Source organism: Sapajus apella, unplaced genomic scaffold, assembly GCF_009761245.1.
Source record: "Sapajus apella isolate SASKATOON/1434 unplaced genomic scaffold, GSC_monkey_1.0 scaffold8, whole genome shotgun sequence".
In the NCBI taxonomy this organism is placed as follows: domain Eukaryota; kingdom Metazoa; phylum Chordata; class Mammalia; order Primates; family Cebidae; genus Sapajus; species Sapajus apella.
In genome coordinates this window covers 19,609,452-19,635,686 of record NW_022436948.1, presented here as the reverse complement: position 1 = coordinate 19,635,686, position 26,235 = coordinate 19,609,452, and the positions used below count along the sequence as shown (strand labels likewise).

At 40.8% G+C, this 26,235-nt stretch overlaps 3 protein-coding genes across 9 annotated transcripts in view; 2 read left to right on the top strand and 1 right to left on the bottom strand.

Annotated features, from left to right (window-relative positions):
* Nucleotides 1-7,938, top strand: part of JAM2 (junctional adhesion molecule 2) — a 73,235-nt gene extending 65,297 nt beyond the window's left edge. Inside the window, exons 8-10 of the mRNA XM_032277115.1 lie at nucleotides 2,454-2,469; nucleotides 5,635-5,677; nucleotides 7,839-7,938. Coding sequence (XP_032133006.1) covers nucleotides 2,454-2,469; nucleotides 5,635-5,677; nucleotides 7,839-7,871 — 92 coding nt within the window. The 3' untranslated portion in view covers nucleotides 7,872-7,938. The remainder of the gene's footprint in view (nucleotides 1-2,453; nucleotides 2,470-5,634; nucleotides 5,678-7,838) is intronic.
* Nucleotides 7,939-14,987: 7,049 nt separating this feature from the next.
* Nucleotides 14,988-25,181, bottom strand: ATP5PF (ATP synthase peripheral stalk subunit F6). Of its 6 annotated transcripts, none has more exons than XM_032277119.1 (4): nucleotides 24,503-25,181; nucleotides 19,791-19,961; nucleotides 15,712-15,836; nucleotides 14,988-15,165 (listed from the first exon to the last, which is right to left on the bottom strand). In XM_032277119.1, exons 2-4 carry the CDS (start codon nucleotides 19,952-19,954, stop codon nucleotides 15,128-15,130), a joined length of 327 nt encoding a protein of 108 aa, XP_032133010.1. In that variant the 5' UTR covers nucleotides 19,955-19,961; nucleotides 24,503-25,181; the 3' UTR covers nucleotides 14,988-15,127. The 6 variants fall into 6 exon arrangements, with proteins under 6 accessions (XP_032133010.1, XP_032133009.1, XP_032133007.1 ...); XM_032277118.1 differs by having other exon boundaries at nucleotides 24,364-25,162; XM_032277116.1 differs by having other exon boundaries at nucleotides 24,453-25,162.
* Nucleotides 24,472-26,235, top strand: part of GABPA (GA binding protein transcription factor subunit alpha) — a 35,258-nt gene continuing 33,494 nt past the window's right edge. Inside the window, exon 1 of one of the 2 annotated variants that reach the window (XM_032277114.1) lies at nucleotides 24,472-24,584. The gene's annotated coding sequence lies outside the window, so the exon portion shown is untranslated. Of the gene's footprint in view, nucleotides 25,092-26,235 lie in introns of both variants that reach the window. The other variant, XM_032277113.1, reaches the window with a different exon arrangement.

The following is a 26,235-nucleotide window of genomic DNA, read 5'->3' as shown; positions in this document are numbered from 1 at the left end:
AACCCCATCTCTACTAAAAATACAAAAATTAGCCAGGATTGGTGGCATGTGCCTGTAGTCCCAGCCACTCCAGAGGCTGAGGCAGGAAGATCACTTGAACCTGGGAGGTGGAGGTTGCAGTGAGCCGAGATTGTGCCATTCCACTCCAGCCTGGGCAATGAACAAGACTCCATCTCAAAAAAAAAAAAAAAAAAAAAGAGAATTGTTCTATCAAAACTAGAAACCTATTGTATTTATGAGAGCTACTTCTGTACACAGTATTTAGTTCTTCAAGTTTCGACCTCTTGTCACTTCACACTTCCATTTGATGATATAATACGTTTGACATAACAGGGAAGATTGAAAAATGTTTTATTCTCTTAATGCATTTCTTCACTCCCTCTTTAATCTTATTTGAGAGCTCAGAAGCTACAGCACTCCAGTGGGTCCACTGGCAATAGTGTATAAAATAGAATTTTTAATTGAATTCTAAATAAACTTATAGCATATACAAGTTGTAGACTCATTGTTTTCCAGTGAACATTAATTTTGGAATTTAGATTTTTAAATTTTTTTTTTTTTTTTTTTTTTGAGACAGAGTCTTACTCTGTGACCTGTGCTGAGTGCAGTGGTGTGATCACGGCTCACTGCAGCCTTGACTTTACGGGCTCAAGTGATTCTCCCACCTCAGCCTTCTCAAGTAGCTGGGCCTACAGGCACATACCACCACGCCTGGCTAATTTTCTTTTATTTTTTTGTAGAGACAGGTTCTTGCTCTGTTGTTCAGGCTGGTATCAAACTCTTGGGCTCAAGCAATCCTCCCACCTCAGCCTCCCAAAATGCTAGGATTATGGGTGTGAGCCACACCACTCCTGGCCTTAAAAATTTTTTGAGACCAAAACAAAACTTAAATATAAAATGTGTTTCTGATAATACCTACAACTAGGTATTATGTCTCATAAAATGTTTCAGTGGACATGGATTCAAAGAGATGCCTTATAATTAAGAATAACCGGGCTGGGTATGGTAGCTCACACTTGCAGTTCCAATACATTGGGAGGCCGAGGTGGGAGGATCACTTGAGCCCAGGGCTTCGATACCAGCCTAGGCAACATAGAGAGACCCTGTCTTCACAAAAAATCAAAAATTAGCCAGGCATAGTTACACACGCCTTTAGTCCCAGCTACTCAGGAGGCTAAGGTAAGTGGGATCGCTTGAGCCCTCAAGGTCGAGCCTGCAGTGAGATGTAATCTCACCACAGCATTCCAAGCTGGATAACAGGGAAAGGTACTGATCAAACAAACAAAAAGAACTGCTCTGTCAATTAATACTTGCTCAGTACTTCAAGACAGTCCACTGTAATGTAACTTTATGAATTGAATCCAGCTGTGTCCCCCTGCTGGTCACCAGTGAAAATACAGACAAATAAGATTACTCTTTAAAACCTCTTGTCATCTTTATCTATACTTGAAAAGAATACTGGTCTGACTTTTTAAATGAGGAGTTAGTGAACAAATTTTTATTAAAATACTGAATTAATTAAAAGTTGACTTGAATATTAGGAGTTCGTTACCTAAGAATGTTACTCGCTTTTTCATCTGGCAGAAAGATCTATCCAAGAGAATCATATTCTTGAACTTATGTTTAAGACAAAGGTTGGCAAACTACTACCTATGGACCAAATCTGCCCTCCCCGCCTATTTCTTTATGGCCTATGAACAAAAATGGCTTTACAGATGAACATTTGCAATCTATTCGATGATAGGGACTACTGAACCCCAATTAAGAGAAATGTTGTCTTCCTCCAGAAAACTCCATTTTTCTAACTAGTAGACCTGTATTTGAAGAATTTTATTTTTATTAGTGTTTTTTTGTTTTGTTTTGTTTTGTTTTGTTTTGTTTTGTTTTGTTTTGTTTTTGAAACAGAGCCTTGATCTGTCACCCAGGCTGGAGTACGGTAGCACAATCTCAGCTCACTGCAACCTCTGACACCTGGGTTCAAGCAATTGTCCTCCCTCGGCCTCCTGAGTAGCTGGGATTATAGGCACCACTACACCCAGCTCCTTTTTGTATTTTTAGTAGAGACGGGGTTTCAGCATCTAGGCCAGGCTGATCTTGAACTCCTGATCTCATGATCTACCCATCTTGGCCTCCCAAAGTGCTGGGATTACAGGTGTGAGCCACCACACTTGGCCTTATATTTTTTATTTTATCCATAAAAATTTTTGGAAATTTGTTTGCTCTCTTGTTACATAAGTACCTACCTAGTATCCTCCTGGCTCCAAAGCCTAAAATGTTTGCTGTATGACTCTTTACCAAATAAGTTTGCCAACTCTTAATTTAGAAGGTGTAAACATCAGCAAGTGAAGGTTAAAATGAATAAGAATAAATTAAACCCAAACTCATTTTTTATATGAATCTGTATCATACCATAATAACCCTTGCATTAATTATATATACTTATTCTTTTGTAGAAGAAGCCTCCTTCCAGTAAGTATACTCTCTTACAATGCATGTCTTTCCCCATGTCAACTAATTTTCTATTAATCATCTGTTTAAAGTCAAAAGACGGAAGTTGGGTTATTGGGTTATTTGTGTAGGTTTACTCTCCCAAGAAGTTACTCAAGTTTATCAAGAAATACATCTGTATTAGGCTGTTCTTCCATTGCTATAAGGAAATACCCGAGACTGGGTAATTTATTTTAAAAAGAGGTTTAATTGGCCCACGGTTCTGCAAGCTGTGCAAGCCTGGCACCAACACTGCTTGGCTTTTGGGGAGACATCAGGAAGCTTTTACTCATGGCTGAAGGCGAAGAGGGGGCAGACACATCACATGGCAAAAGCAGAAGCGAGATTGGGGAGGCGCCGCATGTTTAAATAACCAGATCGCAAGAAAACTCAGTCGCTATTCTCAGGACAGCGTTAAGGGGGCAGTACTAAACCATTCATGAGAAATCCACCCCCAAGATCTAATCACCTCCCACCAGGCCCCACCTCCCTCCAACACTGGGGATTACAATTCAACCAAAGATTTGGGTGAGGCAAATAGCAGACTCTACCAACAACCCACTTCATACTTCATACCTACTTGTAAACGATAGTGCAGACAGAAGGATGATTATCCACATGAGAATATGGTCACTAATTTGATTTCATAGGCATTTCCATAGGCTACTTTTAAAAAAACATATTTACTATATTTTGCCAAATTGAAAATTTTCAAATAAAATTTTAGTTAACTTTTTTTTTTTTAAAGACAGAGTGTCACTCTGTCACCCAGGCTGGAGTCCAGTAGTGTGAGCTCCACTCACTGCAACCTCCGCCTCCCGGGTTCAAGTAATTAATTGTCTGACTCAGCCTCCCGAGTATGTGGGATTACAGGTGGCTGCTACCATGCCCGGCTAATCTTTGGTATTTTTAGTAGAGACAGGGTTTCACCATCTTGGCCAGGCTGGTCTTGAACTCCTGACCTCGTGATCTACCCACCACAGCCTACCAAAATGCGGGATTACACGCATGAGCCACTGCGCTCGGCTAACAGTCATTTTTTAACATTAATTGAATACCATTTTCATGCCTAACACTGTTGTAGGGACTGGGGACACAGTAGTGAACAAAATAGGCCAAAAACCCCCAAAAACTCTGCCTTATGGAGCTTACATTCTAGTAAAAAAGGCAGAGAGTAAACAGATAATACGTAACATAGTATATTAGACAGGGATAAGTATTATGGAGAAAAATAAAACAAATAAGAGAATATAGAATACAAAGCGTAGGAGTGGAGATTGTAATTTCAAATAGGATGGTCAAGAATGATCTCACTAATAAGTGATTTTTGAGAAAGGCCTGAAGAGGGTGAGGAAGCAAGTCGTGCAAATAACCATGTGAAGAGCGTTCAGGCAGAGGGGAGAGAGCAAATGGAAACATCCTGAGGCTAGGCAAGCCTAGAGTACCTGAGGGATGTCAGCCAGACCAGGGTGGCTGGAACGGAGTGAAACAGGAAATGGGTGTAAAAAAGTGGTGGGGGGCAGATTGTATGGAGTCCCTTTTAGGCAGTTGTGAGGAGTCTGGCTCTATTTCTGAGTAAGACAGAAAGTCACTGAAGGGCTTTAAGCAGAGTGGTGTCGACTTGCTCAGTTCTTCAAAACTCACACTGGCGTCTCTGTTAAGAATAAACTATGAGATGACAAAAGGTGGAAGCAGGGAGATCAGTTAGGAAATTGCACGAAGTGAGGCAAGAGAAATGGCGGCTGGTACCAAAGCAGTAGTGTTGGAGATGCTGAGAAGTAATAGTGTTTTGGACGTTAATGTTTTCATCACTTGCTGATCTGTTGGATGTGGCCTGTGAGAGAAAGAAATCGAAGATGGCCTTGAGGTTATGAGAAGGATGGAGTTACCATTTACGGAAGTGTGGAAGATTTCAGGAGAGAGTTTGGGAGCGGTGGGGGGGACAAGCGGAGATGTTGAAGTGTTTGGAATTTTAATATTTGATGTGCTTATTTGATTCTAAGTAAAGGTAATCAGTAAGTAACTGAATATTCAAAATCTAGAGTTTGGGGAAATAACTGGAAATAGAATTATTAGAGTCATTGGTGCATGAAATATGGATGAGCCCCCCAGAGCCCTGCAGTTTGTGTATATTTGTTTTATGACTGTCCTGCTTGTATGTATGAATATAGCAGACCCAACTTTGGCTCTATGACATAGAGAGACGATGACAAACTATCTGCAGCCACGGCAGCTGGGAGTAGAGAAGATACACTGAAGCCATGGCCTCAGATAGTTTGCCATCTCCTCATTCCTTTGAAGAATCAGCTGCTATTGACTTCCTGTTCCCTGATTTCTGGCTCACTCCTGGTCTCTCAGCCTCATAAGATCCTAATACAAGCCTAGGTTGAAGTTCAGATTATCAAGAACTAGCAGTAACAAAGCCAGTAGTTCAGAAGGGCAGCGTAGCCTGAAAGTGTTGCTGCTTCCCATCCCTAACCTCCAGGTAATTGTGAGGACTTCTGCTTTTATTGAGTAACATAGAATGTAATCGGGAGGTTTTGAGCAGAGGGGAGACATCATCTTACGTAAGTGGGAAGGGTCACATTGCTGCAGTGAGGGAGGTTATTCTTCCAGCAATATCTCTAGCAAATCAAGTAGTTATCTGGTGGGGAGTAACTTCATTCCTAGACGTATGCCCTCACATTCATTAAATCTGTGGCCTTCAAAATATGCTGAATGACGAAAATGACTGGAACCCTAGTCACCCTGTAAAACTTTCTTTCCATGGAAAAATAAATACATTTTGAGATAATAGTCAAGCTTTCAAAATGTTATACGTTAATTAAATGTTAATATATTAAACTAAAAGTTAATTAAATCTCTGGTTTGTGTATTCCACAGAAATCTTTAGTATGCTAGTCCTAGGCTACATTTATGTGCAGAAGGCTTCACAAACACTGATATTTTATTGCATGACTTTCTCTGTGAATACTGTCTGTAAATATAAGAAATTCAGTAATAATTGTTATCTTTTCTTCTACCTGGCTAAGATAAATGTTCATGTTCTGCTGGAAATGTATGGAAGTAAAATTAACCAAAAGAGCATATGTGTTCCAGATGAAAGTGATAATATAGTAAATATTGTCTTTTATATTCCACAAATAGGAAGAGTAATTCTTCATCGAAAGCCATGACAATGAGTGAAAATGTGAGTATTTTTAAAGAATATTTATAGAATGAATGTGTTTAGGGAATAGGGCAGGGAAATGAAGTAATTATATGGACTTTGTGAATTTTCACATTTGGTACACTTTGCACTAGTGTCTATCACTGGCATTTAAAAGGAGCTAAGTAAATATTAGTTTCCTTACCCTGTCTGGGATGGCATGATAGAGATACCTGGCATTTCCAGTTGCAGAAGTGATATTTAATCATTTCATTGTTTCATGGTATTTTCTATATAGTCTTCCTTGTTAGCATCACTAGTTATCAGCTCTCTTTGAAAGATGAGTAAATTAAAACACAGGTTCTTACAGGATAACAGTGGTGGAGCTGGGACCCAGGTCCTTTTCTTCCCTGTAGTTTGACCAAGCAGAGTGTTTCCAGCGGATTTGTGATTCTAGGACTCGCCTTTGGTTCTGTGAAGCACTTGGAAAATTTTAGGGCTAGGCAATGTCTTAGTCATTTGGGCTGCTATAACAAAATTATCACACACTGGGAAATTTACAAACAACAACTTTATTTTCAGTTTTGGAGGCGGGGAAGTCCACAGCCAAGGTGCCAGTAGATTCAGTGTCTAGTGAGAGCCTCTTCCTCATAGATGGAGCCTTCCTGCTGTGTCCTCACATAGTAGCAGGGGCAAAGCAAGCACCCTCTGGCCTCTTTTATAAGAGCACTAGTTCCATTCATGAAGGTTCTCCCCTCATCACCTAATCACCTCCTGAAGGCCCACCTCTTTTTTTTTTTTTATTTAATGAAGTTTTTTTTTTTTTTTTTAAGACGGGGTTTCACCATGTTGGTCAGGCTGGTCTTGAACTCCTGACCTCAGGTGATCCACCCGCCTTGGCCTCCAAAGTGTTTGGATTACAGGCGTGAGCCACCACGCCCGGCCACGGCCCCACCTCTTAATATTACTGCATTAGGGATTAGGTTTCAACATGCGAATTCTGGGGGACACAAACACTCAGACCAGAACACAGACTATCCTCTGTTATAACTGAAAGGAACATTTCAGAAGTGTTTGAAAAGACATAGTAATTAACCAACTCAGAGGGTTTAAGGAACATCATTTAGACTTTTGGACCCTTTGTAAACATTACATTGACGCAGTAAATACCATCGTTGCTCAGATTTTGTATGAGCATTGGAAGGATATTCAGCCTTCTGGATGATTTTCTCAGGAATATAATGGGTTGGGCTGGGGGGAGTTCCTATGGTTTTAGAGGCCTAAGTCATTTCTTGAGAAACAAAGGATGGGTTCTCAGAAACACTTTACTCATCTACGGCAGGAATTCTCTCAGATTTCCTCTCAGTAGTCTGGGATGGTAGGGCAGGGAGCCTGGACATCAGTATTTTAAATGCTTAAGTGATTTTAATGGGTAGTAGTGTTTAACACTCACCCACTTTAAAAATTTGATTTTTAAAAATTACCTGTTTCAGAAACTACTACAAAAGCCACCTTATTTTATGGTTTACTACACTGAAAGCATACTGACATTTAATTAGGGGACAAGAAACTTCATTCCTACAATTTTTATTCCTACAATGTATGGAACGTCTTTGTTCCTTAAATTTAGGGAAAGTAATCTTAGAGTGTGGAACTGAATACTCCCATCCCTCCAAACAGTATAAGGCACCTTGAGGCTAAACTGAATGAACAAAAGCCATTCATTTTTTTCTTTGCCTTCCTCTCAGTTGCCCTTATCAGCTAAGAGCTAGAGTCCCCTTCAGTTCTCTTATGCCCTACCACAGGGTTTCTCATCCTCAGCACTACTGACATTTTGGGGCACAACATTCTTTGGTGTAAGGTGCTGTTCTATACATCATAGGCATCCTATGATGCCTGGCCTCCGACACTGGATTCCTGGAGCAACAGAACAGGCCTGGCCTCCAACACTAGATGCAGGGAGCATCTTCCTAACAGGATTTCTCTGGCTCTGCCTTCCAGTCTTACCTCTTTACTCTCTGAGCCAAGCTTCAGAGTACCTTGTCTGCTAGGAGTTAGTTCATTAGTTCATAAAACAGGTTTAATTAAACATATACTGGTTTGTACCTATAAAATTTTTATAACATAGCTTTATATTCATAAGATTATGTTTCTTTAAATGTGAATCAATATATTTATACTTCGTTTTTCTTTCTTTTCCTAGGATTTCAAGCACACAAAATCCTTTATAATTTAGACTCCACTTTTGAGATACACCAAAACCACGATTGTTACACAAGTTATTAAACTATTATAAAACTCTGCTTTGTCTGACATTTGCAAAGATGTACATGAGGAAGTGAAACTGGTATTTCATTATAATTCCTATGACTACTAACTCACCTGAACTTGTTAAACAAATAGTTCTGTCCACTTCTAATAGTCCACACCGCATCTTGTATCTGGACTAAGCTAAAAGAATCAAAATACTTCATAATATTCTGGGCTTTGGGTAATGTTAACCATGTCCTAACTTCTAGAGAATGCCACTAAAATATAACATACTGATGGTGAAGTTAATCCACAGATCATGAAAATATAAATCAGACTCTGCAGGAGAGTCTGATTTAGGGGGTCTAATAAATCTCTGACAGATGCAAAAGGAACCTCTGGTCTCATTTCTGCCAGAATCCTCTTCTCTCCCCCAATATCATTTTTATTTAGTATCATCATTATTCCGATGCTCATTCATCACTAACATGTCCCACAGACAGGAGGAAGTGGAATGGGTCTTAGGCCAAGGATTCGCACTTTGTGTTTACTTTCATTTCTGAGAACTAAAAGCAACATCGAAAGAAATCTTAAATGGCTGGAGCTCACAGGTGTGCACCATAGGATTTGCCTGGTGTGTGTCACTGAATTGTTCATTAATTCTGATGGTCAAACACAAACCCAAGTGGCTTATTTCACCCCAGTGCTGCTTGCCACTGCTTCCTTCTCCTAAGATTCCTTTGATCAGTGACCTTGGCATCAGAACTCTCCACTGGAGCCTACACTAGTTTGGAAATACCTTTCCCTGCATGAGTGGTGACTTCACATCTTTCTGTCTCTAAAAATTGTGCAGTGAAATTCCGGGCCGTCCCTTGCTCAGGGGTTGCCAATTCTGCTTTTGGACAAGGAGGGATGTGGAGGGAAGAAATGATTGTCTACAAGGAAAATGACATGAAAAAGCTCAGTGACTCCCTGCATCTGGCACCCATCTTGATGATACATAGTGGGCACACGAGAAATGGCTCAAATGAAAAGTGGGGCTAATGGTGGTTTCTCAACTGCTTAACCACAGAAGCCTCCAGCCACTATTACAATGTAAAAACTCCAATGATCCATTTATCAGAGCAATTAGGCTGCGTTAAAAATACTGAATTGATACTGAAAACAAAATATGGCCAAGGCATGTCCTGTTCTTCTGAGCAAATCTGGATAAAAACATCACTTGCTACCTTTGACAACTGTGAACATGGTTAACCTTCTTTCAAAAGAGTTCACTCTCTCTACCCAATCGGCAAAGCAAAGCCCCAGGATTCACCCAACAAAGGGATTCAGCATCTAACAAATGGATTAGGCACTGAATGCCTAGCATGTGCCTGGACACCAGGCCACTGGGAAGATGTCTGTGACTCTGATGCCCTTTGACTTGTCTGTGACATTCTATGTCTCTCACCAGATCCCTTCCTGGAGGTTGGGCTTTTGTAACATGGCTCTGCCCCCAGAATCAAATTTTCACAAGTCAGGGAATGGCAAACATTTTCTGCACAGAGACAGAAAGTAGATATTTTAAGTCATAAGGTCCCTGTTAACAACTACTTGACTCTGCCATTGTAGCACAAAGGCAGCCATAGACAAAATAAGCAAATGGTCATATGTCTGTGTTCCAATAAAACTTTATTTTCAAAAACAGCAGGCACAGACAAGATTTGGCCCACAGGCATAGATTCACAACTCGTCGTGATGAAGGACAGAAAAAAAACACCTGTCTACAAGCTTTTGTAAGAAATCAGGCTAAATGGTACCTACGTTTTAGTTGGAAGATTTTCTTTGGTTTGAGGAATCCTTTCCTTTCATTGGCATGCCAAAAGGATAGACAACTCTGAAAGACACCTCTTCAGACATACCTGTCATCACACAAGATCAACTTCCGGTTTAAATGACACAAATCCATATTGTGGGGGAAAAATATGTAGTGCCTTAGCTTCACTAACAGCTGAAAAACTTATTTTTAAGACCTCAAAGGCTAGAGGATTCATTGTATGCAGTGTGAACATCTAACACTCTCTTTGTGTCAAATATATACTGTAATAGCTAGGTTAAAAAGTCCTGTATAAAGAATGCTTTCTCCCACACAAAGGGCACAGTATTGAGCACTAATTTCCTAATTATTAAAAGTATATATATCTATATCTCTCTATATATATATCTGTGGGTCACTGGTGTCCAGACTTGTATTTCCATTTGCGTTTACTTGAGAAACTTGAATCCTAACAATTGGTAAAATCCCATTGTAATTCTGAAAGCATTTTGACTTTTATTTTCCTGCAGTGAATTGCGTTGTATAAGATTAGGGCTTTAGAATCTTTATTAGCAAGCTTTGTTTTGTTTACATTATTATTGTTGCTATTGTAACTAGATTTAATTTCTTTTTAGTTGGGGGTTTGAGCTAAATAAATCTGGACTGATTGATTGTTTTTCAATACAACTTTGCAAAGAGCTTCCTTCGTCCACAGGTGGCTTTGTTTGATTAAAGTCTACCCTGATAAAAACAGCTGAACTTGTTAAACTTTTTAGCCCCATATAACAGTGCAGGAAAGAGTCATCCAACGATTGTTATTCAAAAAACCCAGGAAACTATATCCTCTTCTTACCTTCTGTAGCTACAAGGCTGGCTCTCATTAGCTGCTTAAAATTAGAATCTCATCATCTCTGTTTGGATGGCTGCCAACTTCCCAAATGCTGAGCAAAATGCTCTGAAAACTAAAAGGAAAACCTATTTATTGAACACTTCATATATGTCAGCGGTGGGGATGGATGGGGATGAGGATGAGGATGTATAAAATCTCATTCGTCTCAACAATGCTATAAAGTGGGTAAGGTCATCAATTTGCAGATGAGGCAACAGACTGAGTTAATGACTTGCCTAGTTCACGAGCTGAGAAGTGAGGAATCAGGATCTGTGGGGACCCAGATCGATCAGTCTGATCCAGGATGTTTCATTCACCATGTTTTTCTCTACCCCTAGAATTACTTCCTTTTAAATTCCCTGTTACTGTTGTTGAGATGGAGTTTTGCTCTGTCACCGAGGTTGGAGTGCAGTGGCGCGATCACAGCTCACTGCAGCTTTGACTTCCCAGGCTGAAGTGATTCCCCCAGCTCCGCCTCCCTAAAAAAGAGGTGGAACCACAGGTGTGTGCCACCATGCCCAGCTAATTATTACTTTATTATATTTTATTTCTGTAGAGCAGCATCTTGCTGTGTTGCCAGGCTAGTCTCAAACTCCTGGGCTCAAACACTCTTCCCTCTTCAGCCTCGGAAACATGCTGGGCATGAGCCCAATCCTTTTAAATACTTGTGTTCTGCTGTCACATGTTCCCTTCATCCTCAGTTATCTCTGGTGGCTCCATGGCCTTCCTAGTCTCACAGCCAGGCAAAATACCTTTTGTCATGCCTTCCCCCCAACCCGGTCTAAATATCACGGTGGACCATTTCATTATCATCCACTCTCCTCTCATTCTCCAAAGATGCCCAATCTCTAATATTATTTTGGAAAATATTGAGGCTAACAAGGTCGAATGCATTTAAATCCTATGACTACCACCGCCCCTTCCTATCTCTAAAGCTCTCCATCTTTAACCTCCCATTTATTCATTGACTACATCATTCATTGTCTTGATTCTTTAATCACTACTTTTATCCTTTTATCTCAGGCTTTACTACTATCTCAACTTTTGTCTCCTGGGAACTTCCACCCTCAAGTACCTCTTAGTTAGTTTCGAACTCTCCAGTTCCAAAGGCTCCTTTCCCCTTCAAATCTCTTCTTCCCCCCAACCCATCTGTCAGTTGGCCCCATTTCTCTCGAACAATGTCAACTCCCTTCTCCCTTCCCCTGGCTAACAGGTTTTCTCTCTTCCTTTTTTTTTTTTTTGAGACGGAGTTTCGCTCTTGTTACCCAGGCTGGAGTGCAATGGCGCGATCTCGGCTCACCGCAACCTCCGCCTCCTGGGTTCAGGCAATTCTCCTGCCTCAGCCTCCTGAGTAGCTGGGACTACAGGCACGCGCCACCATGCCCAGCTAATTTTTTGTAGTTTTAGTAGAGACGGGGTTTCACCATGTTGACCAGGATGGTCTCGATCTCTTGACCTCGTGATCCACCCGCCTCGGCCTCCCAAAGTGCCGGGATTACAGGCTTGAGCCACAGCGCCCGGCCTTCTCTCTTCCTTTACCTAGTCTATCACAACATCCAAATTCCTCAGCCTGGAATTCAAGGTTTCCCACAAACATATCCCATCATATTGTCACAGCCTACCTGTTCAGCTACATCTTCTACTAATTTTTTTGGTTGCCTTATGCACCCATCAAACTGATCCATGTTCATTTTATCTTAACCCATTTCCCCTTCTCTTCTCTACATAGACTTAACAATACCCCATCCGCCTGGAATGCTAATTCTCCTAACCACAAGACTTGTATTCTATTTACCCTTTAAGAAACAGGTCAAATTCTATCCCGTCTAGGACAGCCTTCTCTCATTTCCCCTGCTGGAAAAGGTTTCTTGTCTGCACTTACATAACCCTTGATTTACTTACTGGTTTCTATCTCATAACAGGGATGAATATATCTGACATTCCTACCAATCTGGAAGCATTTTCAGGAAAAAACCATGTTTTACACAACTTTATAAACCCCAAAGAATTTAACAGCATCTAACATGTAGTTGGTATTTAGTAAGTGATTAATTTTTAAAAACTGAAAGAACACTTGCCAAAGAGCAAATTTAGTAATTATAAAATGTCCCCATAAATTTAGTTAGAATATTAATAAACAATTATATTATGAAATATGTAATATGTTATCTAATATGTGAAGTCACAAAATTGTTCCATGAATGAAGGCTGGATGGAAACTATTTTTCTCATACCATAGTCTTTTAGCAATTAGACATGAACTTCCACGCAGTTCTTAGGAAGTTCTTCAAATATTTTTCCAACTTTCAAATTTTAAAGTTTAATTTTCCATCTTTTGTTTTTGGAACACTTTAGTGTTAACTGGTTAAGAAATTCAAGGTAAACTAAAAGCTTTCAGTATTTGTTTACCTTTCAATATATGCTAAGTGTTTACTTGACCAGGTATGAAAAAATGTACTAATTAAGACAAACTCTAGTGTAAAATGCCTTTTTACTTTCTATCAAGAAAATGCTCTCAAAACAAGTGAACAGTGTGTGTCAACAAAGGACCTGTTTAACTTGAGATCGAAGGCAGGCTGTTTCAAAGCTCCATTTCACAATCTCTTTAAACTTTAAGTGTGCTATTTATAAAACTTCTTAAAGATGGTATAAAAATAGAGATTTATCAAGAGAGCTATAGTTGGATTCCTAAAGTTGCTTACGCTTTTTTTTTTTTGAGATGGTATCTCACTCTGTCACCCAGGCTAGAGTGTAGTGGCACGATCTCAGCTCACTGCAACCTCCTGGGTTCATGTGATTCTCATGCTTCAGCCTCCTGAGTAGCTGGGATTACAGGTGCTGGCCAACATTCCTGGCTAATTTTTGTATTTTTAGTAGAGAAGGGGTTTTACCATGTTGGCCTGCCTAGTCTTAAACTCCTGACCTCAGTGATCCACCTACCTCAGCCTCCCAAAGTGCTGGGATTACAGGTGTGAGCCACTGTGCCCAGCCAACTTCTTAATTTTTCATTCTCGAACTTTCTTTCCAAATATTTACTACTGAATTTAACTGTTGAATTGAAGTTACTGTAGGTTAAGAAACATTTTTTTCTAAATTTTAGGACAACATATACCAAAGAGAATGAATAAAATTTTATAAAGATGATACATTCATGTAACAGGATGTTAAATGGAACTTTCTCTGTTGCCCAAAGACTAAAAACAAGTATCCCACTTTCTAGGGAAAATGAAGGCTAGACACAGTGACTCACAGCTGTAATCCAAGCACTTTGGGAGGTTGAGATGGGAGGATCATTTGAATCTAGAAATTCAAGAACAGCGTGGATAACACAGTGAGACTATCTCTACAAAACCTGTAGATCTTTCAAAAAGGTATTCCCTAGCAGGTTCTGCCTTCAGCTACAGCATGCCATAATAATAATTTATTCCCTTTGGGCCGGGCGCAGTGGCTCACGCCTATAATCCCAGCACTTTGAGGGGCTGAGGCAGGTGGATCACCTGAGGTCAGTCAGGAGTTCAAGACCAGCCTGGCCAACATGGTGAAAACCCATCTCTACTAAGAATACAAAAAATTGGCCAGGCATGGTGCCCACCTGTAGTTCCAGCTACTCGGGAGGCTGAGGCAGAAGAACTGTTTGAATCTGGGAGGCAGAGGTTATAGTGAGGCGAGATCGTACCACTGCACTCCAGCCTGGGCGATGAGAGCAAAACTCTGTCTCAAAATAAAAAATCTATTCCCTTCAAGTGAGCTAAATCTCATAAAGAATGCTGTTCACTTCATACATTTAAAGAAAATCTTAAAGATTTATTAAAGACCCATATTTATTAACAAGTATCAGAGATATTGTCAAATATTAAAAAGACATGGCTGTTTTTCCTTTAAATTTTACTTTTTTGTGAGCCTGTTCAATTTTGACCTTTTAAAAAAAATTTGTTTTTAAATAACTTCCTTGAGAGCCAGTTATAGTTACTAAAATTTTTACCATGTCTGATATGCCAGTTATCCATATGCTATCTGCTGGAACTCTCACTAGGACAAAACACCACCATATAGTTTACTCTTTTAATTTATAGAACCCCATTCTTTCCTACCTTTCCCTCATCAATCTGAACAGAACTGTAACAGACTCTATGATCTGCAAGCAAAGAAGAGGGACCTGGGTTACTGGGAGAAAATCATTTAACATTTGAGGAGAGCAAAGTTACAACACAACAGACATTCCAGGACATATAAAAAATTACACTCAGATTTCTGAGAAAGCTATGACAAAGAATTTATAGACCATTTCTTGATGTTCTAAAAGAAGGGTAACACCCCTCCACAACAAGCAGGGTTACGGGCAAGGTCTCCAACTGCTTTACTACACCAGGATCTAAAAACAACCCTAACACACAGAACTCCATACATCAAGAACGCACTCAACATCACCAAACAATTTATTTGGACTCAGAATTAAAAGGATATTTGACAGTCATGAAATGTATGTTTATTCTGAAACTTCTAACTAGTTGTATAACTAACCCATGACAAATTACCAGATTAATTTTACTTTACTTCTTCAGGCCGGGGGTTTATCAAAGACTTCAAATTTGGGATCTAAGAGGGAAAAAAAAAAAAGGTTCAAGCTTAGCCATACTGGAATAAAATGGATTATGTAGAATGCTCAAGATTTAATTCATCAATCTTCTGATTTTTTTTAGTGAATATCTACTGTTTGTAAACATTTACATAGAAATATAGCTAAACATGTATGCAACACTTTCTATGAGCCACGCATTCCATTAATTGACTTTGCATATATTATGTCATTTAACTACATGTGCAGAAGATACTATAATTCTCCCCAAATATCAGATGAGAAATAGGCACCAGTTACTCAAGGTTACACAGTTGAAGAGTGACTGTCAGGATTCAAGATCAGGCAGTTTGATTTCAAATCCCCACCATTTAATCACTATGTTATGTGATCTCCTATACTGCTCCTATTCTAATGGCAAACATTTAGCTGGCAGCTCAGGGACAGGTCATAGTCCTAATAAATTCACATTTAACACTGTCATTCAATTCTCTAAAAATCCAAGTAAGTGTAAATATTCTTCACTTATCCTCCACAAGAATGAATCTGTGATTTACAAGACTTACCTTCAAATTTGAAGGTGGGAAAGGTATTCATGTCTCCTTTACCAAACATTTGCTTGAGCTTAGAAACCTCCCTCTCTAGATCTTGCTGATACTCTGGACCAGTATCAACAGGTCCTCCAGCTGTCCTGTTAAATAAATGAGCAAATAAAAATTAATGCTATACACTAGCTTACAAAAACAAAATTACTCTTCACCATCACTTTCAATAGACCTTTTTTAAGCATTCATGTAATCGAAAAAAAGACTTCACAAAGAAGTATTTCCACTTCAATGTCAATTCCAATTCAAACTATTTTATTACAATGAGGTTTCACATAAATGAGCTAACCTCAAACAAATCTCTAACATTCAAGGTTTCTTAGTATCACAAACACTAAGTCAGATTTCTCAGGGTCTAAGTTGTGATTAAGGTGTATGGTCTACAGGCTCTGGAGTCAAAGACTAATTCCATCTGAGTGTAAGCTCAACTATTCAGCAACTGTGTAAACCTGAGCGAGGCACAGAGCACTCTAAATTTTAGTTTCTTCAACTAAAAATGAAGGTCCTACCAAACAAGGGTGTTAAATGCACACGTACCTCCAAGCACAGTGCCTGGCACACAGTGAGTGCTCAATTATTATTTACTAATATTGTCTGCTTTAAGTCAGCCACCACTAAATGGCTAAAGACCTTAGTAACTTGAATTCTCTATAACAGGGGTCCTATTAAAGAAGCAAATTATTTCCTACCCTCAGAGATTTTGCAATTTAGAAGAAAAAAATTACATGTTCACAAACATTTATGCTGTAAAGGAGTGATGTGATGAGCTTCAAAGATATGGTTTACCAAAAAGCTATTCAAGTTGAGGAGAGATCACTTTTGCTAAGCTAATAAGGGAAATTTTCATTTTAAAATGGTGGCGTTTGAGAAATACCAGGCATTTGGGGCCACAGTTTATTTTGAGACCTTCTAAGACAGAAACAGCAAAGACGTGGAGGTGGTAAAGGACTGGCTAAATGTGAGGAATGCTAAGGAGTCTAGATGGAAAAACTGGCAGAACCCAGAGCATGGGAGGCCTGGAATGTTAAGCCTGGGAGTTTCTATTTTATTTGCTAAGTAATAAAATGGCATATTTAGATTTGTGCATTTTGGGAAAATAAATATAGCATCATGGACCAGCAGGGTCAATTGGGTCTAATTAATTCTTTGAAGAAATTCTTCTGTTTTTATCATAAATATTACTGCCTACCTAGCAATAAACAATATTCTAAACGTAAAATTGTACATGTGAAAATTCCTTCAAGGGTAGTAACATTTTCACACATGCCTATGATCAAAGTGTAGAGTCTTATGTAAGTTAAAGAACTTGCACAAAAAATACATAGGTGGCTCCAATGTAAGAACTTGTTAACAATGTTTCTTGTTAGAGACCCAATTTTCTTTTAGATTAGCACTGTCCAATAGAACATTTTGTCAAGTTAAAAATGCTGTCTGTGCTGTCCATATGGTAGCCACTAGCCATATCTGGTGGCTATTGAGCACTACAAATATAGCTAACATGAATGAGAAACTGAATTTATACATATACTTAATTGTAACTAATTAGAATTTGAATAGTCTCATGGATAATGGCACCCAAAATGAACAGTGTGGTTTGAAACAGATTTTTCAACTAGATACTCTAACACTGGTTACTAATGGATGACAGCTATTTTAACTTTAATATGCACTTTTGTGATAAAGAGAGGCCAGAAATCATCTACCTCCTCAACTGAATGTTAAGTCTTGCTGCTTATCTAGTTTATTACTATATCCCTAGGCTCTCACATGGTGACTGGTACAAAGAAGTCACTCAGAAAACACTTGTTCATTTCACTAGCAAATACTGGGCATGCTAATGTATTGAATCATTAAAGTTTTATAATATCCTATGAAATGGGTTAAGTACTATCATCATCCCAATTTTACATATAAGGAAACTGTCCTACAGAAGTTAAACCCGCCCAAGGTCACAGGGCTAATTAGTGGCAATGCTGGATGCCAGCCCAGGGTCTATCCTCAGAACTCTCTGTATGTGTTTGCACAAATGAATGAATGACCCACAAACAAGACTCCTTAGATTTAGGGTACACCTAAGAATTAACTTCTTACTAGATAGGCTTTTTAAGGATAGTTAAAATGCAAACAGTGTCAATATTATGATGTAACATCACATTTGGACAGAAGACACTCAAAATTCCCTGACGAGTCCTGTACATCTGATTACTTAACAGTATGATTTCTGGCAAATTCTAACTTTCAGCCCTGGTTTTCTCATATATAAAATTAGGGTAACATCTATAGGGTTGCTGTTAGTTTCATTACCACGTCTATAAAACACATAGTAACTTACTACATTTTAATTCCTTCACTATCTCTCCTCCTCAGTTTTAGCAATGGTGACACCTTTGTTAGTTACCTCGCCTCAAAAGTCAGTTTTCTTCTACTGTTCCCTCTCTTCTTCCTCTCCAGGAGCTCACCACGACCAGTTATCAGTGTTTCAATGTCTCGACTCTGTCACTTTTACAACTTTTACATTACCACTGCTATAAAGTCAAGGTTCTCATCAACTAATGCTTAGGTTACATATTGCTAACATATCTTTGTTCTCTTCTCATTTCAATTCTTCTAATACCCTGGTTAAAATTATCCTCCTAATTCAGAGTAATCTTCTTCCATCCCCACAGTCATGTTCAAATAGCTTTAACTTCTCACAAATGCCTACCACATATCTTAATTGTCCAGTCCACAATCAAGGCCTTCCATAATTCCTCATTCTAACCCCATACCATCCTTACACTCTTCATATACCCTATACTCCAGGGAAACTGAATTATATCATTCACCAAATATATTTTGTGCTTTCTAGTTTTCATGCCTTAGTTCACACCATTCTTTCCTCCTAAAAGATACTCTCTTCCTACTCTCATTTATCTGTCCAACCTTCATACACTGTTAGAATCTAGAGTAAACCCCTGGATGTATACGTCTACTGAAGGCCTACGGGCTTGAGAACCATTTCATGCTACAAGCAAAATCATGTGAGTAAATTCTTCACGTTTTTCTCTTTAAACTTAGAAGATGATCCACAGTTGTCCACGAGATACTCAAGAGGGATGAACACCCAAACACTGCCTTCCAAGAAGCCTTCTAAAATACCTCTAGCTGGAACGAGTATTCTTTCCTATTAACTTCCCAAGCACTGAACGTTTCCCTATCTTAGCACCTAACTCATTTTACTTTATATTGTATTTATTTGCTTACAAGCTTTATGCTCTTACGAGACTTTAAGAATATTGCGGAAATGCCCTGTGGCCCACCACAGTTAATAGTAAAATGCTTTACACACAGTAGGCAACTAAATGAAAGAAAATGGAACTATGAATTGATGTACATCACTCTTAGTAAGATTTGGCCTTTGGACCTGAGGACGGCTAAGGTAGTCATTCATCTCCAAAATTATGTGGTTCTACAACTGTTTTTCTTGGACTTACATGTACATTACACCATTTCAGAGTCTTTTGACCTTTAATGTGTATTCTCAGAAATCTATAACTATGGAAATAACCTTTAAAAAAAAAAAAAGAGCTGTGTTTATACATTTCCCCCAAATTACGATGTCACAGAAAGGCCACTAAATTAAGGGCTAAATATACTTTGATAATACGTTTTTCTTCAATTCGTTTTATGATCTTAGGCTAACCAGTATCTAAGAGATGTATTTTTAAAAAACTTGGCTGCTAAATGATTTACAAGACTCTATGTATTTGTATGAATTGACTTAGTTTATAATATATGACATTACGGTAAGGATATATTTTAAATGGCAACAGATTCAGTAGATTTGCCCTTGTAACTCATAAAGAAGATACAGTTTACAACTTGAAAAAAATAAAGATCTTTATCTTCTTTTCTGAGGACACCAAGTGAACTTCTCTGTGTCAGAGAGGAGCTCAGTGAAGGTCTGACACTTTCAAATACCAAGTAATTTTTTTATTACCATCTTGAAACTTACATAGTTTGAATATTTATATTTATACTGTAGCTGTTTATTCACTTACTGTCGCTTAGATTTGTATTCTCTTATCTTGTCCACAAAGAGTTTCTGTATAGGATCAAGTTCCTTATTAAATGCCACTGCTGTAACACCAATGTTCCTCCGCAAATGGACCGAGACTGCTGACTGAATGACAGAGGAGAACCTGAAGAGTCTCTGAAGAATCATGCTGATTCTATGTTACTGAAAACAAGCATCAGAAATGTTAATATACTTACTGCAAATCACCTCTACATAATCACGAGAATCTAATTCTACTAATTGTTACAGAATTAAATCACATTAGATCTCAGTCTATACCTGACCACAGTTCCCTTCTCCTCCTTATTTCCCACTGCAAGTTTTTTAGGTCTTAACCAAAAGCCCTTGGGATCTAGGAACTGAGTTAGAAACTTAGGCCCGAAGCTTCATCAGGGTTAGGGCAGAAAGCACAAAATATGAGGTGAGGTATGTCTTCTCCCTTGAACTTAGTCTTGAATCACAGAAAACAGTAGAGGTAGACTGTTAGAACACTGTCCTCTCCCAACAGGAAAAGCACACTGTCCCCCTAACTAATGTACCAGGTTTCCCATGCCTCAGGCAGGCATGATGACCTGAAAGTGTGTATTTCACAGGCCCACAGAGAGAGAAACTGCTCTGCCTGTTACAACAGGATTCCAGCCTTTTAAGAATACTGTGACAACTAAATCCAAGTCCAGAAGAACCAGGAAAGAAAAACAGCAACCAGTCCAAATAACCTGTGCATGATGGGGGGAAGATCCGGCAGTTCAGCTTTATCAGTGAAATAAATTAGTGAAGGAGATGGAAGTCTAAATTTTAAAAATAAGGACTTAAAGACTTCTAAGTCCCTAGACTTCATTAAGTTAAAATATGTTCTTTTCTAACTAAAAAATTTCAGTAAAGGACAATCCCTGTTGAGATTTACTTCAGCGATTTAAAGATCAAACACAAAAAACATTCCAAATTACATAGGTGCAAACAGGAATTCCAGAAGAAAAGGAATAAAGAGGGCCAGACGCGGCGGCTCATGCACAATCAGCACTTTGGGAGGCCAAGGCAGGTGGATCACTTGAGGTCAGAGGTTTGAGACCAGTTTGGCCAACATGGTGAAACCCTGTCTCTACTAAAAATACAAAAATGAATCGGGCATGGTAGGGCATGCATGTAATCACAGCTACTTGGGAGGCTGCGGCAGGATAATTGCTTGATCCGGGAAGTGGAGGTTGCAGTGAGCCCAGATCACTGCACTCCAGCCTGGATGACAGAGCAAGACTCCATCTCAACAACAACAACAAAAAAAAACGAAAAGGAATAAAGAGACCATAAAAAATTAGAAGAATGTATTTTTCTCAGATTAACGCCAAGTCTATAAACTGATAGGACTTGACAAAAGGCACCACAGTCTGGTAAAAAAATTTTTTTGAGACACGGTCTCACTCGGTTGCCGGGGCTGAACACAGTTGCCCAGCCTTGGCCTCTTGACTCAAGCAATCCTTTCACCTTAGCCCCTTAAGTAGATTGGGAGCACAGCTGTGCGCCATCACACCACGCTAATTTTTACTTTTATTTTTTTGTAGAGACAATGTCTTGCCATATTGCCCTGGCTGGTAAAATTTCTAAATATTTTAAGTGAAAACACGGTATGCTAACATACTTCCCATGCTCTCCCCAATACAATACTAGTCTTCATCATATTGACACTGGACTTCTACTAAGTTATAATAGAACTAGTGGAAGTATACAAACTATGTTATTGGGCCTAAAGTAATACAGAAATTAGAAATAAGCATTTAGAGGCCAGACACAGTGGCTCATGCCTATAATCCCAGCACTCTGGGAGGCCGAGATGGGCGAATCAGTGGGGCCAGGAGTTCGAGATCAGCCTGGTCAACATGGTGAAACCCCCATCTCTACTGGAAAAAAAAAAAAAAACTAGCCAAAGCATGGTGGTGCACATCTGTTATTCCCAGCTACTCGGGAGGCTGAGGCAGGGGAATCACTTGAACCCGGGAGATGGAGGTTGCAGTGAGCAGGGATCATACCACTGCACTCCAGCCTGGCCTACAGAGTGAGACCCTCCAAACAACAACAACAAAAATTAGAAATAAGCATTTAGAAACTTATTTATAACAATTCAAGAGATAATTTGTTTGCTGAATTTAAAAATAAAACAATTAGAGCTTACGAGCCAGGTGTGGTGGCCCATGCCTGTAATCCCAGTACTGTGGGAAGCCAAGGAGGGAAGATTGTTTGAACTCAGGAGTTCAAGACCAGCCTGGGAAACATGGAGAGAACTTATCCTTAAAAAATTAGAGCTTGTATTTTAAGTGACTTCATTTTTTTGAAATTTCATTTCTTTTGTAATTCATTTTTACTGTATTCAAGAGTGTCCACAAGAGTGGGTGGTAGGAATGGCCCTTTACTACTGAGAGTTTGAGAAGCATTAGCTAAGAAACTATAAAGTAGCACAATAGTTCTCAAAATAGGGTTGGGGGTAGGGAAGGAGTTGAGATGTTTCTCTCCAAGGAGACATCTGGCAATGTCTTTAGACGTTTTTGGTTTTCTCACCAAGCTGAGTGCTACTTACTGGCCTATAATGAATATGAAGCCAGGAATGCTGCCAAACACTGTATAATGACAACAATAATAACAGCCCTCCCAACCCCCAAGAATTGTCTGATCCAAATGTCAGTAATGCCAAGGTTGACAAACTCTGGAATGGCATGTAAAAATTATCAAAAGAAATCCTACAATGAGCCAGGCACAGTGGCTCATTCCTGGAATCCCAGCACTTTGCAAGGCCAAGGCAGGAGGATCACTTGAGCCCAGGAATTCAAGACCAGCCTGGGCAACATAGTGTGACCCCATCTCTAAAAAACAAACAAAAATATTAGCCAGGTATGGTGGTGGGTGCCTGTAGTCCCAGGTACTTGGGAGCCCGAGGCAGCAGGATCACTTGAGCTTGGGAGGTAGAGGCTCCAGTGAGCTGTGACTGCAGCACTGCATTCCAGCCTGGGTTACTGGGTAAAACCCTGAGGGAAGGGAAAGGGGAAGGGGTCCTACAATCAACACAATCAACAAAATACCCTTCACCTGACAAAATGAAAGCAAACTATTCGAAGAAATTAAAGAATTCATAACATATCACTTTTATACCCCATCAGGGAAAAACACTGGAGAAAAGGCTACAAGCAAACAACAAATGACCTCACAAGGTCATGTGCCACTTATTATCATTCCTATGTTTACACATACAGAAACTTGAGGATTAGAAGCATCTCCTCAAAGTTACACAGCAAAACCTAAAAACGCAAATATGTAAAACAAAAAATTGTGCAATTCAATGTCTACTTTCCCTTCTGGCAAACTAAGGACATGCTTAACATTCCACAATAAGTTCACCCAACAATAAGCTCAACCCTAGATACTTTCCAAAATATATATCCTCTCCTTGTACCCTTATGGGAATACTCTTAAAAAGTTAGAAGGAAGCGTTCTTATCTCTGCTTTACAGATCTATGTCTAAGAAAAGTTAAGCTGCACATATTCATACAGCTAATTTGCTTTAAGTCTGACTGCAGAGATGTTATTCCTGCTACAACATGGGTAAAATCCACTTTCATTGTTTCAATTATCTATCATCTAAGTGCCTATCATTCCCAAATCACATCTCTAATTTTGGTATTCTTCCTGAACCCCAAATCTATACACTGTATTCAACAGTTCTCATCTTTCTTGTAAGTCCTACGAACTCATCCAAAAAATTAACACATAATCTCATACCAAAACTTGTTCCTTCTTTAATCCCTTTCATTTTTTTCACTGATTAGTGAATGCATATTGTCCAGTGACACGCAGAAGACAGTCATTACACAAACAGCTGTGGAATACCACCTGCCAGTACCATCGGGTGCCACGAGAGAACATGATAGCGTCTGACATGATCAGAAAGACTGGGGAAGGCAACAGCAAGAAAACACTACAGTCCGAGCAGAGGTCTTGTCGTGGGCGGGAGCAAGGTTGTCCTATTACAGTGATGACTGACAGGCCAAAGGTTAGTAGGTTCGCTGCCTCTTCAGGGCATGTTCTTAAGAACAATCCATAAAGCTGCCTAACGAAGTGTAAGCACCATCACCATCATCGTTTTTAGGTGGGATGCAAACTTTGAAGATTATGACTACTCTTCTCCCTCTTGTGGTGCACATTCTGCCTAAGGAGCTTAGACGGCTACGTGCGCCCGGGGTGGGCAGGCCTAGCCGAAAACCTCTCCCGCGCGCCTGACCTTGGGATGCCCCAGCCAGGATGCGGGCCCGAGACCCCCCAGCCTCCCTGCCTCCCGCGCCGCCCCGATTTGCCCCCAGAGAAGTATCAGTCTTATTTCTAGGTCTAAGGCAAACTCCAAGGTCTAGAAGCGTAGAGGTCAGCTGTGACCCCAGGCCAGGCCGTGAATGTCCCCAGGACACAGAGCTGCTCTCTCCTTCTAGTAGAGCAAAGGTGAGAGGCAGCCCAGGCCTCGTGAAGAAACCCAGAACTGGAGTCCCAAGAGGCCACGCTGATCTAGCTACCCTCCCAGTCACCTTGCACTCAGTCCCGACTTGCCAAAGCCGCCGCCGCCGCCACCACCACCGTTCTACTTCCGGCCCTGGCTCCGCCCCCACACGCCTACCCGCCATCGCAATGCATTATGGGCCGCCGTTTCAGTCGGTCGACGCTCACCGGACAGGAAGCGTCTCGGAGACAGTCTGCGACCGGACGGCTCTAGGTGAAACAGAAGCCAAACAGGAGGAGGAAGTGGAGGGTAAGTGCTTCCGGGTCCCGTGGCGAAGACTCCGCCATCTTTCCTTCGCCGAATTTGACCCGTTCTCTTTCCCTCCTTGAAACCTTGCTCTGTACGCATGCGCACTTTGTCTAGTCTGGCCCCTAGTTTAAGCTCCCCTCCGAGTCAGCGTCCTGTTCCTTAGGGTTATCGAGGTGTATAATGGTGCAGGGAAAGTGAGACTGTGTAAAACAAAGCGGATTGGGGCGTTGTGCTTCCTTGTGCCTCGTGAGCCTCCGTTGCCTTGGGCGTTTGTTTCGCGCACCCTGCTGGGAGTTGTAGTCCTGGACCTGGAGGTGCCTGGGAGGCGGGAGGGGGGTTGGGGCTTCTCAGCGCCGATTCCGCGGGAAGGGCCCTGGGGCCTCACACTTCTAGTCGCGGGAGCTGAAGGTCTTACCCGGAGAGACGCAGCACGTGGAGCCTGTACCGCTGCCGTTCTCAGCCGGCTCTGGAGCGCGGGCGGGGGCGACAGGGCCGATTCCGGAGCGGGTGAGTGCGGCCGCCGGGGAAGAGGGGAGCGTGGGCCCGCCCGGGCCGGCCTCGTTCCGGGGCCTTTTCGCCCACAGCGGCCCCCCCGCGGCCGCCTCTGTGTTTTGTTTCCGCTGGTCCCCGGCGCTGTGACTCCCATTTCCGTTCGTGGAGACTTGAAGGAGCCGGGTGGGGAGGGGCGGGAGAGGTTGTGCGGGGAGCGAAGGGGAGGGGCGGGGGCGAGGGGCCGGGAGCTTCGGGGGACCGCGCGTCCCCGGTACCCGCGCCGGACGGGTCGCCTGTCACCTCTCCCTCCCTTCCCCATCCCCTCCTCCCGCCCGCCTGCATTCCGCCGCAGCCTCAGCCTGCTCAGCTGGGATGCGGTCCTAACACCCCCGGGATTTTAAGAGCAAGTTGCAGACCCTGTCTCATCGCGGTACTCAGCGATTCCTTCACTTCAAATCCACTCTTTCTAGAACGACACAGTTACACCAAAACCATTTATCAGTCTTTACGGAATCCATCAGGGTTTGTGTTTTGTTTTTAAGCGAGGACGTAAACCAGGGAAATAACAGTGGGTTAACGTAGCTTCCCTACTTTTTAAAGTGTTTTGTGTGCTAGAAGACACGCCGGGTGTGCGTGATTGGATTTAGAGACCCCAGTTTGATCAGGTTAGCGGCCGAGAGGACAGTGCCCAATATTGTATTCCAAGATGATTAGATATTTAGAAATAAAATTCACTTCATAAGTAGTTTCCACTAATACCAGTAGGTCTTCCTCGTGAGAGGAGCAAAGATTTAGCAGGATTCCCTTGAGCGAATTGCAGAACGAGGCGGTGACAACATTCTTAGGTAGTGTTATCTTAACTTCAGAAGAAACTGCTCAGCTCTTTAGCAACTGCTTAATGGACTAGCCTGTCTCTCAGGGCTCCATCCAGGCTTTCCAAGCTTCTTTATATTTAGACATACACTGACGCTGGGTGGACTTAAGTCAGTTTTACCTGAATTGTGTATACAAGAGCATCTATCATGACGCATGTATAGTAATGAAGTAATTAAATCATGAGCTAGATGTTGGGTTGAAGCAAGTCATCGGACCGAGTACTAAATTAAAACGGTTGACTTTAGCCTTCCCTCAACTCTTTATGTGTAAAACTCCAAACCTA

Bases quoted from the DNA above. Each gene is read 5' to 3' on its own strand.
- ATP5PF (XM_032277116.1), bottom strand. The intron at 15,837-19,790 runs GTAAGTGAATAA...TTTATTTAACAG, and splicing joins GAATACAAATCTAAGCGACA to GACAGCTGGAGGACCTGTTG. The intron at 15,166-15,711 runs GTAAGTCTTGTA...TTTCCCTCTTAG, and splicing joins TCCCACCTTCAAATTTGAAG to ATCCCAAATTTGAAGTCTTT.